The following is a 20561-nucleotide window of genomic DNA, read 5'->3' on the forward strand; positions in this document are numbered from 1 at the left end:
CGGCCCCGCCCCCGCCCCGCCCCACCCCACCCTTCCCAGGGGCCCTGTTCTTTCCGGCTTTCCGGGCGAGCCCGCCCGGGCAGCTCCGCCCCCGTCCCGCGTTCGTGGCCCCGCCCCCGCCCCACCCCGCCTTCCCGACCGGCCCCAGACCCGCAACCCCGCCCCCACCCCGCCTCCTCGTGGGCGCGAGGGCTGTGAGACTGCGGAGGCGGAGGCCGGTTTCACCCGGAATGAAAACAAACAGCGGCCGCCACCGCATCCGGGCACTCGGCTGGTCGCGGGTAGGAGCGGCGGTGGCGGAGGTGAGGAGGCGACGGACTCACCCGGCGGCTTAATTGTAGCCGCCGCGGCGGCATTTTCCGGACGCCCGCCGGCACCCGGAGTGGCTCTGGCGCGACTCGGACGCCCCTCCCCGACCCGGTTGGGGTTGGCCGGGAGCTGAGGCTGGAGAGCGGCTCTTGCGTGAGGCCCGGTCCGACCCCGGGGCGGCGGCCGGGCGGGGCGCTTCGGGACGCGCAGGCTATCGGATGTCTTTTGGTTTGCTAAGGTTGCCTTGGGCTGGGGCGGTGGGGAGGGGAGTCTTAAAAAAGGAATTTTGGAGTATTGTTTTTTTGGAAAACATAAATAAATATATATATATGTATAACTAATTAGCCAGACCAAAAGCTTGACTCATAACACTGTTATTTCAAATAAGCCTTTCGGATTTATTTGCAGTGAAAGCCAGAGGTTTTTTGTTTGTTTGTTTGCTGTTTAATGAGTAAATACGGTTGATTTTCCTGAACCTTGACCATATGATTCTGTATTTCTCATCTCTTTCCTTTACTCTTAATCTTTTAATAGAAGAGTCTTTTATTGCTCTTTCTAAGAAAACTTAAGGGGTTTTGGGTAGATACAGTTGAAAAGCTTTGGGTCAAGGTGGCGTCGATCCATTAACTTACAAAAGTGAAAGTGAAACTTTTAAAGTTGTGGTTTCTACCATTTCACTTTCAATTTGTAACAGTGATGTTAATGGATTTCAGCATTTTTTGGTTGTTTTGGATGACAGGCAGGAAACTAGCTTTCTCAATTATCCATTAAAATAGAAAACTGATTATTAAGCTTTTTTCTTTTTCAGTGTACTTAAAATCTGTAGCAGTGCTTAGTCTGTTATCTGTCACTGAAGTCTTGTGTTTAAAGACAGTGGGAAAAAATGAAATCTTAAGCTGTTCATTTGCTGCGTGATGTGTTGGACACAGACTAGGTTTGTGAAACACTTTTGGCAGGCGGTGGCTTGGGTGGGTCCTCTGAGGGCCGTGCATTCAGCCTTCCAGATAGCTTGGCTCCAGTAGCCCATGAAGTTATTCCGGCAGTGGGTTGCCCTGGTATTTTATTCAGAAATTCTGAAGAGATATGAGTAAGGAACATAACCGTGTGTAGTGGTCATGTGAGTTATTTGCCTTCGAAAAGGTACTGCTCATAAGTACTATGAAGTTTTTCAGCGTGAGAAGCAGTTAGTACTTGAAAGTAGGATTCTTTCATGGGCAGCGCCCCAGTGCAGGCAGCACTCTCCCTGTTAGTTCCTTCCTCCCTTTTATTCCCTTATCTTGTCCCAAACTAGTATAACAGACTGGACTATTCTTTTAAATATGTTTATTTATTGAAAACACTTAAGTTACCAAACTTGATTTAAAGGTCAGGTGAACTGGATTTTGAGAGTACATATGTGTGTGTGAAATAGTGCCTTAAATAGAAAACAAGTCCTTGTCTAGGTTATACTAACATAGATATATATAAATTTTTTTTGCGTACATGGTCTGGGAATCCACCCTCGGTCTCCCACATGAAAGGTGAGCATTCTACCACTGAACCACCTGTGCTCCCTATTTTTTTTTTTGCATGGGCAGGCACCAGGAATCCAACCCGGCTCTCTGGCATGGCGGGTGAGAAGTCTGCCTGCTGAGCCACCCTGACCTGCCCTAATACTAACTATATATACTTTAAATGCAAATTTTTTTAGATATGCTCACATACCATATAGTCCATCCAGAGTCTGCAGTCAGTGGCTCACAATATCATCACATAATTATTCATTCATCACCGCAATCAATTATATTACATTTTAATTACTCCAAAAAAAAAGAGGGAGAAAAGAAAACCTGATACATCCTATGTCTCTTTTCCCCTTATATATATATATAAATAGATAGATGGATAGATAATAGATATATAGATTTTTTTATTCCTCTCTAGATCTCGTTTCCACCATTCAGGAGCTATTAACTTTTTACCTTTCTACTATTTGCACTATACTTTATCAACTATTTGTCATCAGTCACACCCACAACACTGATTGCTCTGATCGTAAGTTAAGTGCTATATGTAGACAGGTCTGCTGATGGCATGTGGTTCTTTGGGAAAGAGTAGTTACATACAGAGAACAGAAAAGCACCTACGATTGCATTATAAAATGCAGAGTCCATTATTGTAGGCAGAAGTTCCAGCCTAATTTTTGTGGCTGTGACTGAGTCGTTTTACAAACCTGGGACCTCAGTTTTCTAAGCTCCAACTAGAGTTAGAATTGAATATAGTAATGAATTAAATGTAGTAAAACGATGCTTCAACTAGTGTTATAATTTAATTTAGTATTTGTAAAGATGCTATAATACTGTTTTCACAAAATGTCATGCAAAACTTTTCTAGAATTGTAAAACTTTTTAATTCTATAAATTCAGGTATAGATATTATTTATTATTGATACTTCATGGTTCAAGCTGGCTTTTCTTTATATTTATTTACCAGGGTGGTCAATCTTTTATTTTAATTAAATTTAGCCAAAATACAAAAGAATTTATGAGCTCAATGCTTTTTATTTATAAAAGTTACTCTCAAGTTATTGCACAATACAATCTTTAGAACTTAAGTTTGAAATGTTTTGCTACTTTAGGGATTCATCTTTTAGTTCTTTTTTTCTCAGATCAGGTAATAATGTATTAAGAAATAAAAAAGTATAACAAGTCTTGCTATATATTGGCAATTTTGGATTTACTATATACATAATTTTTTTAAAACCTTTAGAGCTAGTTAAAGCGTTAGTAATTTAGATAAATATGAGAGAGAGGGTAGGAGGGAGTTTATTTTACAGAATACCTCAGTGTATTAAGTAAGTTATAAAGCATTTCAAAATGTGCTGTGGGGTTTTAATCTTATACAATTTTGCTTTCCAGGATGGCACAAAAGAAATACCTTCAAGCAAAATTGACCCAGTTTTTAAGGGAAGACAGAATTCAACTTTGGAAACCCCCATATACAGATGAAAATAAAGAAGTTGGTTTGGCATTGAAGGTATTTTTCTTTTAAGACAAGTAATCAGCAGTGTTATAGATCTTTCTAGTAAACAAATTTCTGAAGTTACCAGAAATTGCCAGGCACAACCAAATAAAGTTTTGGCATAACCAGAAGCATCAGTGATAAAGCAGGTACCCACTTTTTTGCTAGGATTTGACAGACTTATTTATGTTAAATAAGATTTTATTCATTTAAGAATGTTCTCTAATTTTTCAGGCATACGCTGTTTTTAATACCGTCACAAAATTACATAAAATGATTTATCTAGGAAGTAATTTTGACCTAACAGCTCAGCAGTACTAGTGCTAGTTAAGTTATTGTTTTATGTTTTTAGAGCGCCATTGTTTTGGTTGTTTCTCAGTCCTCTTGCTTATCATGGTCTTATATAAAATCATTGCTCCACTTTCCCAATTCTTTACTCTGTGGCTATCAGTGTTCATTTTTCCAAAATATATGTTTTTTAATGGTTATGCCTCAGTTTTTTATGGCATCATCAAAAATGAAATTTCTAGAAACTGAAGTTTGCCTGCTTACCTAATCCAAAAACCAATCATTTTTTATAGAAATCTATTAATTTGTAAAATCCTGTCATGATTTCTTAGTTTTTTCAGTCTGAGTATCCTGAATATGATGTAGCATTTATTGGGGACAAGAGATTATCATGAGGGCATGAAATTGTTCTCTGTCATTTTGCAGTGATGTAGTTGAGAAGTGGCCGAAACTGTGTCAGGGTGCTAAGAGTTTTCTGTCTTTCTTGTCCTCTGCCCCTGGCAAATCTCACTTTTATTTTTTGCAACCTACCTTATGACCTTGTTTCTGAATTTGTTTATTATAATTTCTTGGCTTGGAAAGTAATTAGTTTTTTTAAAAGTGTTATTTCAAAAAAACTTAGTTTTCTGATGTTAAAAATAATACATTAAAAATGTGTATAATTAAATTCAAAAAATAAGGAATACATTTAAAATATATATATCATTAATAGTGCTATATTCTTTCAGTGTTTTTTTATATAAATGTTGAAATATCTAAGTATTACAAGTAGGTATATAGTATCTTAAAAATAAAATACTCAGCATTCTGCTTTAATTATGTAGACCATCAATATCTCCCCCATCATAAACTCCATTTTTTTTTTTTGCTCCATCATTTTTAAGCACTGCATAGTACTGCATTATAAATTTTATAAAACCTTAGGCTTTAGGGTTCTTTAGAGTGTTTAATGTTTTATGAGGAGTGAAGCCTCTCAGATCTTAATGAGCTTTTAAACCTTAAAAGCAGATATTCTTGGAGAGGAAACATAGTGACTTCACTTCATATAATAACTGGTTCAGATCTTTCTCTGAGGCCCCTTTAGTCTTTTAAGTTCTCTTTACCAATTCTAAAGCCCTCCTTACAAATAATTTTATTACCAGTACCAGTGATTCAGAATTTTCTGTTAAAAAAATTGTTTAAACCTTACCTGGTTTGTTATAACTACAATTAAAATGCTTTCTCCATTTTTCTCTTTTTGTTTTCCTGCAGTAGAGATAAATAGTTCACTATTCCTTGAATAATTTTTTTACATATTCCAGTCAATAAATCACAGCTTACCCTTCTTATTCACCTATAGTAATCCCAATTATTTCACTTTTTCTATTGGGCCTGTTTCTCTAGCTTCCCCCCCCACCCCCTGAATTTGAATTCTCTGTGCCTCACAAGATGACAAGCTGCAAACTGGATTTTACTCTAATAAACATGACCGCAACTCAGCAGAGTTTATTGCCTTGAGTCCTACATGTGCCATTCTGTCTTTTATATATTTTTTTCCAAGTTGGTACAATATTGATCTGTGTTTTCTGATTTTTCTTGATAGGACCTTGCTAAGAAATACTCTGACAAGCTAGAATGGTGTGAAAGTGAGATTGAAAAAATAATAGAAGAAATACGTTGCAAAGCAATTGAACGTGGAACAGGAAATGAAAATTATAAAACAACAGGAATTGCTACAATTGAGGTATTTTTACCACCAAGAGTAAGAAAAGTGAGTAACATAAGTCCTAATGTTTAACTTAGTGAAAAGTTAAGTTGTGATTTTTAAAAAACTATAATCCAGACTTACACTTCTTTAAGTTATTTTGCATGTTGAACGTTTATTGACTTACAACTTAATTTTAATTTTCTAGCTGGTAGTTTGTTTTCCCAGATCCCATTTACATAAAATCACATGCAAATATGATATATCCTGTTTATGAATGAACATTTATGTATATAAAAACAAAAGGATGGTGAATGAATAAACAAAATGTTGTATATCCATGAATGGAATGTTATTTGGTAGTAAAAAGAAACTTCTGATACATACTACAACACAGATGAATCTCAGAAACGTTATGCTAAGTGAAAGAAACCAGACACATTCCTTTTATGTGAAATGTCCAGAATAGGCAACTTCTTAGAGACAGGAAGCAGATTCCTGGTTGAGTAGAGCTGGGTGGATGGGGAAGGTAAGGATGAAATAAGAGGTGGGAAGATTGGGAAAAGTATGGGGTATGATTTTTGCCAGGGGAGAGGATAATGAAAATGTTCTGAAATTGGATTATGATGATGGTCCCACAACTCTGTAAATATTCTAGAAACCTTAGACTTTAAACAGATGAATTTTATGGTATGTAAATTATATCTCAGTTGTAAGGGTATCAGAAACTTTAGTTAGCTTCCTCAGCTAACATCTATCAAGATTTGGATGGCCTCAAGTGTTCCTAGCAGGTTCTGACACCAACTGCAAATACTGCAGTAACTCAGTCCAGTACAATTCTGACTCTCACTACCATTAGGCCCATTCCGCAAGTTAAGGGAAATCTCCTATAAGATCGTCCTTCAGGCACCCGTCACAGGTTTAGGGGCCACCCACACTTTGGACCAACTGGCCACAGATTGAGGGAGTTCCCAGCACCTGCTCAGGCTTGATAATTAGCTGGAATGACTCACTGAACTCACTGAAAGTGCTATACTTAGGATTATGGTTTTATTATAGTAAAAGAATATAAAAGGAAGCCAAAGGAAGAGACGTATTGGTCGAGGTCTGGGAGGCTCTCAAACGTGTCCACTCATCGAGGCGTCAGAGCACATCACCCTCCCAGCACAGAGATGTATTATTTCAATCATGGAAGGTCACTGGGACTTCAAGTGGCCTCATTATGTAATTGTGACTAATAGACTCAATCTCCACCTGGTTGAAGGCAATCAGATTAATTAAATATAATCTCCCAGATGTTGGGGAGCTGGGCTGATGTGACATGGCTCAAAGCGCCACCCCCCAAGTACCTGGTTGATCTTTCTGGTAGGGCTAAACCCTACTCTCAGGCTGCTGGCCCCACCCTGCAACTATCAGATGTGGTCCTAGGTTCTCCATGAAGAATAGAAGGCAGTCCTTTCACAGGAAATTCCAAAGATTCAGTTTGCTTCTCCAGGAACTGGGGAAAAGACCAGCCAAGTTTTTTATTATACTATATCAATACAGCTGTTAAAAATGTCTAGGAAAAATAAAGGCCTTTATGAGAAAAATAAAAGTATGCAGTGTCTCTCAGAAAACCTGTTTATTGATTTAAAGGGCTTATACTTATACAGAACTAGTCTCATTGTTAGTATCAAGTATCTGGGAAACAAACTACTAGTTAGAAAGCTGATTGGTGAGTATGGAATCTGAGCAGAAGATTTGGATGGCCTCAAGTGTTCCTAATGATTCTATGTTTTCATTTTATGCTCAGCCAGCGGAGAATGAAGACGTTCAAAAAGCATGTCTATCATTACTGTCATGGCCACAGAGTATACAGTGAGGAGGAAATGTCTCTTGCTCATAGAGGTGGCCCCTAATGTTGAAGGTGGTTAGGTCCTTGTAGAGCTTAGACCATCTCCCTTGGTTAAAACTTGAATAAAGAAGGCCATGTGACACATCCCTTAAGGAAGTACCTTTTCACCAGACTGAAGCCCTGCCTAGCACCAAGTGGTTTGTTTTATTTTGTTTTTTGATGCTACCAAACTACTGCCCCCTTGAGGACTTTCAGGTCCCCAGTTCCTACTTAGGTTCAAGAGGCCTCTTCCTCTATGCATGCATTGTTTTCGTCCACAATCAGTGACCTAAGTATTTGCATCCTTTGATATTAACCTTCTGATCTTGTAGACACGGTGTAATAACTCAAAAAATACCTAATTCAAGTACAGTTAATTTTTTAATGTTTTAAGCAGGATAGGAAAAACTTGTTGGAGACCCGATTGCACATCACTGGCAGGGAACTGAGGTCTAAGTAAGTATCTGTGTGCTCTGGTGTCCAGGGTGGTCTTGGCCATTTTTACATTCACTCCTTTGGTCTTCTGTGATGATCCTATGAGATAGATAGGGCTGGGTATTATTATCTCCATTTTATGGAAGAAAAAAATTGAGAATTAGAGATTGAATGACCTGTAAAGGCTTACAATGGTAGTTAAGTGGCACAGTGGGAACTCCAGACTCATAACACTCTTTTTTACTTCTTGGTATAACTTTAGATCAGATCTGAGCTCAATGCTCATCACATAATAGGTCCTTGATACAAATTTGAATGAAGAATGAGTCATATATAAAAGAGACAGCCAGGTGTTTGCGAGCTCATTAGTTTTGAATTATATTTCTTAATAACTTGCTGTGACCTTCAGCAAAGTGATTTAGCCTGTCACTAACTAGTGAAATCCTAATTTTGAGATCTTGTCGGTTATTTCTTGTACGTGTGTATCCTTAAGTGGTAGGTATTTTATCTCCTGGGCTAATTAGTCAGTGTTTCTTAAACTTATTTTTCTCATTTTCTTCTTTGGTCTACACCAGGACTGTTAGGGATGGATTCAGGAAATACCATTTATTTAACACATGTGAAGAGATGATTTATATAGAACAACTCCTCTGTTGTTGGCTCCTCCAAGGGATTTTAGAAGGTCTGGGGAATGGATTTTCTCTTGGCGGACAGATAAGGCCCTTCTGTTCAGATATATATTAAGCATCGTGATCTTCCACTTCATAAGGAAAAAAGTAGTAAAACAGATGGTTTAAAAATGACATTGTCTCATGGAGTTTTGATAACTCTCTGGCTGACTTTATGATGAAGTGATGTTTGTGGGTCAGAAAGTATGATTACTAGGTGTTTTGTGTAAAATGTTTAGTTATGATTAAAATCTATTCATTGGATAATAATTACTATGTTTGTTTTCCTATAGTTTTCAATGGTTTTATTTTACAGAATAGCTGAAACGTTTGGATTTCAAGAAAACTATATCAAAATTGTAATAAATAAGAAACAGCTTCAACTAGGTATGTTATAGCAAAGCATGCAGAAATTCAAAATCAAACTAATAGAGAAATAATGACTTTCCTTCTGTTTTATTCACTATTCCTCTATTCAAAAATGTGTAATGGCTATAAAACATATATAACCCCAAACCAGTTATTTTAGAAGTTTACTAATATAAAAATGTAAAGTAGAAGATAACTTTTCCAATAAATATTTATTGTTTGCTCTGTGCTGGGCTGTAGCCTAGTGGGGAAGAAAGACGCCAATTGTAGGTCTGATTGAATGTTGTAAAATAGAAGACTAAGGTATAAAATAGAGGTTAATAAATTCTCCATGAGGGAAAGGAATTAAAGTTGAGTCGGGAAGGCAGAGATGGGGAGTGTTCCAGGCTGAGAGTCTCATGTTGGGACATCATGATGCAGATCTGAAGAACTGAAAAAGGTTTAGTATGCCTGAGTGTAGGAGTTGGGGGAAAGAGTGGCTCTTTGTAAGAATGGGAAATCAGAGAGAGGCCGTAATGTGAAGGACTATAATAGGAGTTCTCAGCCGGTGTGATTTTGCTCCCTAGAGGATATTGGCAATGTATAGAGATATTTTTGGTTGTCACATCGGGTGGAGATGGGGGTTGCTACTGACATCTACTGGGTAGAGGCCAGGGACACTGCTACATCCTACAGTATACACTGGATAGCCCTCCAAAAAAATAAAAAAAGAATTATGTGACTCAAAATGTCAAAAGTGTTCCTGTTCAGATAACCTGGATTCTGTGAACCTTGTTCATTAGTATTATGGTGTTTCTCATAAGAGCATGGGGAGGCCATTGAGTATGAAGAGTGGTATATACCATATTTATGTTTTAAAGATCATTGACTATAATGAGGGGAATGGATTTGAAGGGACATTAGTGAATTTGGAGAGACCAGTTACCTATTGCAGTAATTTAGGCAAGCGCTGTTGCCTGGTTTCCAGGTGGCTTCCTGTGGCCTAGAGAAACAAGTTCAAATTTCTTATCCTGACATATATTCAGCCCTTTGCAGCCTAACCCCAGCCTTCTTTACGGTGTCATTTCTAGCCATTTCCTGTAAGACACCTTAGGCTGGAGCCATACTCAAGTCACTGTTATTGGTAGTTATTCCCTTCCATGTTTCCTCCACCTGAACTACCTCCATTATCCCTCTTCCTTCTTTCCTCTTTACTCCCACTCCAAACTTTTAAATATATCCCAGGATCCAGCTCACTTGTCACCTCCTTTTGGAGATAGCTTTCCTAATGCCTTTATGAACCCCCTTTGCTCCAGCAGCATTAATTGAATATTTGTTTGCATTTATTCATTTCTTTTTACACTTAGTCTTGTTTTACATGTCTCTTTCTCGCCCCAGACGATGAACAGTTCAAAAGTATAATTATGTTCTAAGGACCAGCACAATGTGAAGAAAGTTCTCAGTAAAGGTTTTAACAATTGTGTGGATGGCTGAAATGGGAAGTTTTGAAAAATCTCCTTAGATCATTGTTAATTAGTTTTTGTTTTGTATTGATACCTTGGGAATAAGGAGTTGAGATAATCATACTCTTCATTTGCTAGCATACTATCATCATTTTGTTCAACGGCAACTCCTGTTTTTTTTCTCCTTCATTCCTGGTCCGTGCCCTCAGACCCCTCCCCCACATAACCAGTCACTTCGATATGTTTATACTTTCTTGAATATCTATATCTCCTTGTAAGATACCTCATGTTGCTCTGTGTGTTTTAATTTACCAAAATTGCATTGTGCTACGGATCTCATTTTCATTGTTTCCCCCCCCTCAGTCCTCTTTATGATCTGACTTTGTTGCTGTCTGCATCTAGTTCTTGCTTCTTATCTGAGGTGGGGGGGTGGGCAGTAAGTTCACTTGCCTTGTTGGCTTAGGGAGGCAACATCTGAGCAACAGAAGAGGTTGGGGGGGAGGTGACTCTTAGACATAATTACCAGAAGGCTTAGCTTCTCCTTTGCAGGAATAAGCTTCATAGGGGTGAGCCGCAAGATTGAGGGCTCAGCTTATTGAATTGGTTGTCCCCACTGCTTGCTTGACTATCAGGAATTCCCCACATGGGTAAGTTTCATGATCCCTCCTTTCTTCCCAGCCCCCCAAAAGGACTTTGCAAATGCTTTTTTATTCTCTGCACTAATTACTCTGGATTATATTGGGGTTTCACACTAACCTGTATAAACCAATGAGATCTCAGGCCCTGTTCAAGATTCTGTGTAATTATGGTGTTCAAGTAAACTGACCGTACAAGTTAAATTATTTCTGTGCTACCCAAAATAAACATTTTTTATCAAATAAACATCTCTCTGGTCTCTCACAGAGTTTTAAGTTTGAAAATATGGGCATACACTGATAGATGTTAAATCATTCTTGCATTTTTACATTAAATGCTATTTAGTCAAGTTATATCTTTGTTTAAACATTGTTTGATGTAGTTAGCTTATGCTTTAAGATTTTCACCTGTTTATTCAAAATAAAATTTTTCATGTGCTTCCCTACATACATGTATTTCTGTATCTATACATATACACACCCAGAGGCAGATAGATGGTATGTACATCATAGGGAACTTTGTTCACAACTTTTTTTTTATTTTTTAGAGTGCATGCCCAGAATTTGAACCTGGCCTCCACATGGCAGGCGAGAATTGTACTACTTAACTCCCTGTGCACCCTCATAGTTAAAATTGACCCATAATTTTATTGTTCTATTGCTTGGTTATATAGTTTCATAAAATGAGTTAGGCAACTTTTTTGTCTTAATTTTTAGAAACAATTATACAAATTCCTTGAAAGTTTGATAGAACTTGCCTGTAAAAGTTATGAGTACAGGGTCTTATTGTTTCTTTGTTTAGATGTGTGAGGAAGAGTTCCTTGACTACAGTTTTAATTTTTGTAATGGTTTTTGGCCTATTCAAAATTTTCTATTTTTCCTTATGCCAATTTTGTCATTTACTATCTTTCTAGAAATGATTTTAAATTTATGTGTTTTAAGTTCATAATAGTATTTTAAAGTCTGTTTGCATCTGTATTTATATTGCCTTTTTTTTTACTTTGTATGTTATTAATTTGCCCCTTGTAATTAATTTTTTGATCAGTCTTTTCACAGAACCAATTTTTGTTTTTTTTAGTGTTCTCTCTTTCATTCTGTTTTATTGATTTCTACCCTTGTTTTTGTTTCCATTTTATATATGGAGAAACTGAGTCCTTAAGATAAGTAATTTACCCAGGGCCACATAGTTAAAAAGGGATGGAGCTATAGTCTTTGCTTTTCATTGCTGTTATAAATTCCCTCTCACAATGCTCTATGCCTTCATAACCCCTCATCCATTGCTGTGAGTTGAGTTTATTTTTTTCTCTATTAGGAGGGTGGGAAGTTGTGATTTTTCTTTATATTGCTTAACACGGTGCTCTCCCTCTAATAGATTCTCAAATATTTGTGTTCAGTTTGGTCTTATGTTAAGAATAAAGATTGGACAGAGTGAACTTAGTTCTGTTTACATTGCCTGATTCTCACAGCTGCTTAACAGTAACATAGTTTAAATAGCCAAATTTAGACCTATTCTAAGCAATTATGTGGCCGCAGTGGTTGGGGTATTAATGAAGGTTTCGGAATTCCATTTAACATAGGAAATGGATTATTACCCAGTAAATGTAATGGCTCTTTAAGATAGAAAACTGTTTCTTTTTATAATATGCAATTTTTTTTACAGCAAAAACACTTGAAGAGCAAGGAGTGACACACAATGTGAAAGCAATGGTACTCGAATTAAAACAGTCTGAAGAGGATGTGAAAAAAACCTTTCAGGTAGAAGAAGAGCAAAATGAAGCTGAATTAAAAGAAAAAAAAATACAGAGAACTAAGAGAGGACTGGAAATACTGGCAGAGAGAGGTACACAGGGTTTTGTGCTTTTCATTTATATACTAGCTCAGGTGCTTAAAGGTGACATCAAGTCACATAAATATGGGGGGTTTGTATATTTCTTACTGATTTTTCCCCCAGTAGTCTGACATTTTTAAGAGTGCCACTGCTTTTTAACATTGAATTTAATAGAGTTCCTTTTGCTTTTGTTGCAGCTGAGATGGTGGTGGATCCAGAAAGTACACCCTACTTAGATATAGCTAACCAAACAGGCAGATCAATCAGAATTCCTCCATCAGAAAGGAAAGTAAGTGCTATAAATAAATTTATAGCTAGTTAAATTTATTATCAGAGAAATGATGTTTTTCTGCTTATTTTATCCTGAAATGTTACAAAAGATTAAGAAACGGTTTTCTATCTTAAGCCTTATAAACAGAGAATGTAACTTTGTGATGAGAAGTTGCATATAGCAGTTTTATACTCTGATTTTCAGTACAGTAATATAGAATGCCATGATCTTGCTGTCCTGCAGTAATTTTTTTTTTTTTCCGATGGGCAGGCACCGGGAATCGAACCCGGGTCCTCTGGCATCGCAGGCAAGCATTACTGCCTGCTGAGCCACCGTGGCCCACTGCAGTGATTTTCTATGTTCCCAGATGATATGACCCACTGCCTTCATTATAACTGACTTTCTCTGGCAGTGGTTGTTTTGGTTTTTTTTTTCTTAATTTTTTTATTAATTAAAAAAAATTACAGAAAGAAACACAAACATTCCCAGTATGTGATCATTCCATTCTGGCAGTGGTTGTTTTGATTTCGTTTGGTTTGGTTTACTTTATTTTATTAGGGGCCACGTTCCCTAAGGGATATATCAAAATAGGGTGTAGTGTATAGTTCAGGAAAAATCTGATAGGTAATTCTGAGATCTCTCCCGTTTCCCCTTACCTGTCCCCCTTCCCTGTTCTATAGAGTAGGTAGGAGGTGGTTTTTACCTTTAAACATATCCAAGGAAGTCTTTATAGCAGATTTTAAAAATTTAGGCCCTAATGCCAATTTACTAGGGTCCAATAATTTCTTAAAATGGAGAGCGCTAATGACTGTGGATAAGGTTAATTTTAATTTTTTTGTTCTCAAAGCACAAGTTTGAGTAGAACTCAATATATGAATTTACTCTGTTTAAAATTGAAATTTAGGGTTAGGTTGTTTTTTGTTTGTTTGTTTGCATGGGCAGGCACCGGAAATTTAACCCAGCATGGCAGGCGAGAACTCTGCCTGCTGAGCCACCGTGTCCCGCCCGGGTTAAGTTTTAATAAGGGAGCTTTGTAATGATAGCAGTGGGTTAATGTTTGTTTGTTTTCTAAATGTTGATGATTATTGTCCTGTTGCTATCTTATGTTAAATGATGATTTCTAGATCTTTCTGGAAAGCATTTATAAGATCGAATTACATAAAAATTCAAATCTGAAATATTAATGAAAACATTTTTGGATCAGCTTTTAAAATTGTGTTGGGAATGCTATAACTGACACATACTTCAAAAAAAACTTGATTAAAACTAGAAAGTAAAAATGAATGGCATCACAGCTACTTTTTTCTATGCTTAATTATAGGAAACTAGAAATAGATGTAGATTTGCAAATACAGAAAAAAAACTAATATAACAACAAGATAGGTGTTGGTTATGACCATATTAAGCATATTAAATGGAGTACTTCATTTCATTGTTTAAATGAAATAAAGTTTTAATTATGTTTTTCTTACTTGACTTTTTGATTTAGTTATGATCTCCTTTGTTGTTGGTTTTTACTTCATTAGATTTTTTTAGAATTAACATTCTTTTAATGTTATTTGTTTTTGTTATAATTTAAAGTGATGTTACTTTAAATCCGTATTTTTTCCTAGGCCCTCATGTTAGCTATGGGATATCATGAGAAGGGCAGAGCTTTCCTGAAAAGAAAAGAGTATGGAATAGCATTGCCATGTCTGTTGGATGCTGACAAATATTTCTGGTAGGAACTTTTATACTTGGTGAATACCGGTTTTAAAGAAGATGGCCCAAATTATACATAGTACCCTCCCTTCCCCTATGCACTTCAGACTTCAGATTTTCACCCAAGACGGTGGGAAATGTAATATAGTAGGTAGGGTGTAGACAAATTTGTGAATTTTTTCCCTTCCTATTTTTAATTGATCTCCTTTCCATATAAAGAAAATAATTTTATAAACATAAGTACTTAGGTTTTTTTACAGCAAGCAGGTAGAATGTCAGCTCTTTTTTCGGATGTGTTGTCAGCCTGAACAATTTGTTACAAAGTCCCCCACATCAGCTTTTCATCTAATGGTTTTGGTGTCAACATTGATCATCCTCTCCCATATCCATTGTTTCTTTAGAGGGTACAAAATAGTGATATTCTATTATTCATTCAGCATTTGTTAGATGGAATTTCTTCTGCAAAGATATATTTTTCTTTATCAGCTATTTGGTATTGCTGAGGTACAAAATATACAGGAAAGACAGGATAAAATGCTTGGTTCTTTCCCTTTATTTTCTTGTTTTCAGAATAAATGAGACCAATGAGATGTTTTTTCTTTTTTTTATGTATCAGAATGAACTCCTTTTTTTAATCCAATTTTATTGAGATATATTATGTATTCACATACCATATAATCATCCAAATTGCACAATCATTGGTTTACAGTATCATCATATAGCTGTGCTGCATTTGCCATCACATTGATTTTTGAGTATTTTCATTACTCCAAAAAAATAATAATAATAATAAAAGGAAAAATGGAAATAAAAAGAACACCCATAACATCCCATACCTCCCATTCTCCCTATTATTTATTTATTTTCTGTTCTTATTTTCTTACTTATATGTCCATACACTGGATAAGGGAGTGTCAGTCACAAGGTTTTCACAATCACACTGTCAAACCTTAAAAGCTCCATAGTTATTGTCATCTTCAAGAATCAGGGTTATTGGATTACAGTTCAGCAGTTTCAGGTATTTCCCTCTGTCTACTCCAATACACCAAAAACTGAAAAAGGATATCTATATACTGTGTAAGAGTAACCTCCAGAATGACCTCTTGACTCTTTGAAATCTCTCAGTCACTAAAAATTTATTTTTTTTCATTTCTCTTTACCTTTTCGGTCAAGAAGACTCTCTAAATCCCATGACGCCAGGGCCAGGCTCACCCTTGATAGTCATGTCATACAATAACATACCCTTACCCTTACCCTTACCCTTATCTCTGGCCCCTGAGGACCTGTAATCTATTAGGTCTCTGTCAATTTGCATGGTCTAGGTGTTTAATGTAAATGAGATCATATACCATCTTTTTGTGTCTGGCTTGTTTCACTCAATGTAATGTCTTCAGGATTCACCCATGTTGTAGTCCTAAGTCTTTTTAACATGATACTGGCAGTCTTTGTAGTGTCTGCGATCTCCGATGCCCAAAGGTATTCCAGACTCATCTCTGACATTTTCTGCCCCAGGTTGGGAATTGCCAGTTCCGCCAAGGATTCTGATTTCTTTTAATGGGAAATGGTATTTGTATGAGGTTATAATCCAGAAATAAAACTAGTCTTGTTATTTAAATGTGGTCAGGAGTTAACAACTTCAGTGTTATTTTCTTTTCCATTTTGGTGAATTATTGGTATAATACTGTATGCAGGCATACCTCATTTTATCGTGCTTCGCAGATACTGTGTTTTTTACAAAATGAGGGTTTGTGACAATCCTGCATCAAGCAAGTCTCTTGGCACCATTTTTCAACTACGTGCTCACTTTGTGACTCTGTGTCACGTTTTAATTAAGGTATCTATTTTTTTTAGACATAATACTGTTGCACACTTAATAAAGTATAGTATAGTGTAAGTATAACTTTATATACACTGGGAAACCACAAAGTTCATGTGACTGACTTTATTGCAATATTTCCTTTATTGTGGTGGTCTGGAACTGAACCTGCAATAGTTCTGAGATATGCCTGTACTTCAAGAAGAAGACTATAAATATTTATAGTACGCCATATGTATAGGTCAGCTCCTTTAGATTTTTTTTTTTTTTTTTTTTGCATGGGCAGGCATCAGGAATCGAACCTGGGTCTCCAGCATAGCAGGCGGAAACTCTGCCTGTTGAGCCACTGTGGCCCGCCCAGTCCTTTGGATTTTAAGTAAAAATATCCCAACTTTAGCTTAAACAAAGAGGGGATTTATTTTCTCAAATATTTAGGAGGAGGGGGCAGAGTGGGAATAATTAAAACCAAGGGCTTGTGCTTCTAGGAATCTCTTACTTTTCTTTGTCTCTGCTTTCTGGGTGTCAATTTTGTTCTCTTTGACTGCAAACAGTGCAGGATGTAAGTTGTGTCCTTGAAATCCAGGGAAAAGTTTTATCCTCTTTGATAATTGTTTCTAATTTTTTATTATGGAAAATTTCAAACCTATATAAAAATAGAGACTAGTATAATGAACTGCCATACACTTATCATCTACCTGTAACAATTGTCAAGACATGGCTGTTCTTGATTCATCTGTACAAAACTTTCTCAATCTTTTTATCCTGGACAAGCCCTTGAAGTAATGTTTAAGTCTCAGGGAACCCCTGAATAAAAATAAGTTTATCTACATCTCACAGTACATTAACATGTTTAGTTAAGTGGTAGATATAATGCAATAGTAGTGCTTTTTTGAGTAATGATTTGTTTTCTTGAGGTTCTGTTTAATTTGGCCTACTTCTTAGGACACATCTTGTGTGATTTCCCCTTTATAAAGATATCATCTCTAAAGCAAGTCAGTAATAAAGGTGGAAGAAACTTCAATTGTTCCATTTTTTTCCCACTTGATTTTTTTTTTCTACCTTCTCCAAGTAGGCTAGAAGTCTCATCACAACTTTCTGTTATACAAGACCCTAAAGCCTTATTAACATGTTAAGGTATGGCATGTGATGTCCTCAAGAGTAATTTCTTTATTTATTTAAAACTAAAAATGGGACTTCCACTTTTGGCAAAGAGGAAGTAACGGGAACATGGATTAACCCTCTTGCCTGAAACAACTGAGAAACTGGACGAAATATAGAAACTATTTTTTAGGCAGTGCAGGACAGTAACCCCTGAGATAGGGAAAACAACTGAGGTGAGTACTGTGATTACTTCAGCTGACTGCCTGAAAATAATTTCCAGGCCATGGTGTAGAGAGGAGAAATATAAAGCAGAGATTCATATTCTTCCCTGAGTTTATGAGAGGGAGCTAGGAATCTAGGGAAGCCCAGTGGGAAGATATGCTTGCAGAGCGAAAAACCTGAAAGAAGAGAGCTGCTCAGAGGGAGTACTTTGGAGATCTTCAGTGGGTCTTCTTTGAGTCTTCAGCTGAGTAATGATCAGCACATGCAAGTGAAGGAAGTATACAAGGCTGGGGAAGCACTGTCCCAAAGAAGCAGAGAGAACAATCCTCAAAGTTCACAAAGGACCAAGAATAGTTCACACCAGCTAGAGTGGAAAGCCTTGTAATCATGGGGCATTAGATAGAGTACTCAGAAAGGAATTGGCTGAGTAGTGGGGCAAAATTAGCCTAAAATTAGACTAAGGGCTTCTTTTGTTCCACCTGACAAAGCTTAAAAGCAAGTTTTGAACCTTCTCCATGATCAGGATGGTGGAGTGACAAGCTTCAGAGCTTCATTACTCTATCGAAGACTTGAATAGCCAGCAAGAACTGGCTGAAACATTTTTCTCAAAGCTCTAGAAAATAGTTAAAGGACTGCAGTAACAGGGCAAATGCCGAATAAAGAAAAGGGCTACTTTAAAGCAATAGGCTCTCTTGGTACCCTGGCTGGCCCCTCTCCCATCCTTCAGCACTTGGTCTTGGAGCCAGCCCACACTCCCAGTGTAGATTCCTGGTTGTGATTCCAGAGTGAGCAGAGTAACCCTTTTGCCCATACTGGGAGCATATGTGTCTGGCCCAGTCTGTCTGGTGGTGGCCTGAAGGATTTGCTGTCCTAGAACTTGTCCTGTGTATAGAAGGTGGCTCACCAACCTCTCCCCAGAACTCTGTAATAGGACAGTCGAGTGGATGTCTGGGGCAGAACATTACTGGTAGAAGAGAAAATCAATAGAGAGATGGAAATTATGAAAAGGAATCAAACAAAGCTGAAGACCACAGTAACAGAAATTAAAAATTCCTTAGAGGGGTTCAGTAGCAGATTGGAGCTGGCAGTAGTGAACTTGAAAATAAGACAATTGAAATCATCCAGTCTGAGGAGCAGGAATAAGAAAGAATGAAGAAAAGTGAACAGAGCCTGAGGAGTCTGTGGGACACCAAGCATACCAATATATGCACTGTGGGAGTGCATTTTCTTTGAAAATTTTCAAAGAAATAATGGCTGAAATTTTACAAAAAGTGTGAATATACACATTCAAGGTGTTCAGTGAACTCCAAGCAGGATAAACCCAAATAGACCCACCCTGTGCCACGTTATAATCAAGGGGATCTTAATAGATTAAGTGCTGATTTCTCACTGGAAGCTATAGAGGCAAGAAGGCAATGGGAAGACATAAGTAAGGTGTGGAAAGCAAAAATTGCCAACCGAGAATTCTATATCCAACAAAACTGTCTTTCAAAAATGAGGGAGAAGGGTGCATGGGTAGTTCAGTGGTTAGAATGCCTACCTTCCATGTGGGCAACCTGGGTTAGATTCCCAGACCATGCACCAAAAAAAAAAAAAAAAAGGAAAGGTTAAGTCATTTCCCAGATAAACAAAAGCTGAGGGAGTTCATCACCACTAGACCAGCCTTACAAGAAATGCTAAAGGGCGTTCTGTAAGGTGAAAGGAAAGGATATTAGACAATTGACTGAAGCTATATGAAGAAATAAAGATCTCCAGTAAAGATAATAGCATGGGTAAATATAAATACCAATATTTATAAATAAAATAATTTTAATGAAAACTCTTCACACATATACATTTTGTACATGAGGTACAATCAGTGGCTAACAGTATCATCATTTAGTTGTGTATTCATTTTTTATTTATAACTCCACTTTTTACTTCCTATAGGAAATAAAAGGCAAATGTATAAAATGTAATAATAAATCATGGTTTGGATTCAATATATAAATATGTAATTTATGCCCAGAACTACATAAAGGTGGGGGGTAGAAGGGCACAGAAACATGGTTTATGTATACTATTTTAGGTGCCCTATCATCCAGTTCCTTAAAACCAGTAATAAAATAGAAAATGACTGTTTAGCCAACCTGTCTAGGAGCAAAAAAAGATAGTTATGTTTAGCATACCTTTCTTGAAATTAATACCCTTCTTTATTTTACATAAAATTTTAGAACTCTTAAGGCAAACATAATAAATTTCTGTTAAATAACAGGCTTGAGCCCAAAAGGGATTTAGTTTGTCCTTAAAGTTTGAGTTGGTAGAATTTATTTAAATAAAGCTTGTAAATTTATTTTTGTTGTTTACAGTTTGAAAATTATTGGTGGTGTTGAATATTAAAACTACTAAAACCATAAGTTAAAGCAATATTAATAAAAATATAGTCTAAGGCACAATTTTATACAAGGTTTTAGCAAAAGTTTGTTTTTGAGTGACATAATCAGGTTCAAATGTAGGCCTGTCAGTTTCGAAATTATTATATGCAACTCTTGTTATTTTACATGTAAATTATATAAGCACAGATCATGGTGTGTTTCCATTCATTGTAGTTGATATTAGGTCAGATTGAAGTTTTTATCTGATTTCTTGGTCTATAGGCCTATTTCCACATAAGAAGTGTTATTTTTGAAACTACAAGAATAATGTATTTTTTTATCTTTAATGTGAGACTGTACAAATAGCCAATTCTAGGTTGAGTTTTTGAAATATTTAGTGACTTCATTTTCAACTGAAGTGAGGCAGTATCTGTCCTTACTCTTGATGGTTAGTACACAAGAAAGAGCCTGCTCACACATGTAAGAAATTGAAAATTGGCAAAATGTTCATCCCTTTCCTGTGACTGGCAGGATCTTCTGTCAGAGAAGTCAGAACATTTCTAGA

The 20561-nt window shown here is 36.8% G+C and overlaps 1 protein-coding gene across 1 annotated transcript in view; it reads left to right on the forward strand.

Moving 5' to 3' along the window:
- Window positions 1-439: 439 nt before the first annotated feature.
- The window catches only part of NUB1 (negative regulator of ubiquitin like proteins 1), a 42400-nt gene continuing 22278 nt past the window's right edge, over window positions 440-20561 (forward strand). The window contains exons 1-8 of the mRNA XM_077150116.1: window positions 440-547; window positions 3207-3324; window positions 5180-5347; window positions 7552-7610; window positions 8574-8644; window positions 12364-12543; window positions 12729-12820; window positions 14416-14522. Of these exons, the coding sequence (XP_077006231.1) occupies window positions 528-547; window positions 3207-3324; window positions 5180-5347; window positions 7552-7610; window positions 8574-8644; window positions 12364-12543; window positions 12729-12820; window positions 14416-14522 (815 nt within the window). The 5' untranslated portion in view covers window positions 440-527. The remainder of the gene's footprint in view (window positions 548-3206; window positions 3325-5179; window positions 5348-7551; window positions 7611-8573; window positions 8645-12363; window positions 12544-12728; window positions 12821-14415; window positions 14523-20561) is intronic.

The sequence above is a fragment of the Tamandua tetradactyla genome, chromosome 1 (genome assembly GCF_023851605.1).
Source record: "Tamandua tetradactyla isolate mTamTet1 chromosome 1, mTamTet1.pri, whole genome shotgun sequence".
Classification (NCBI taxonomy): Eukaryota; Metazoa; Chordata; class Mammalia; order Pilosa; family Myrmecophagidae; genus Tamandua; species Tamandua tetradactyla.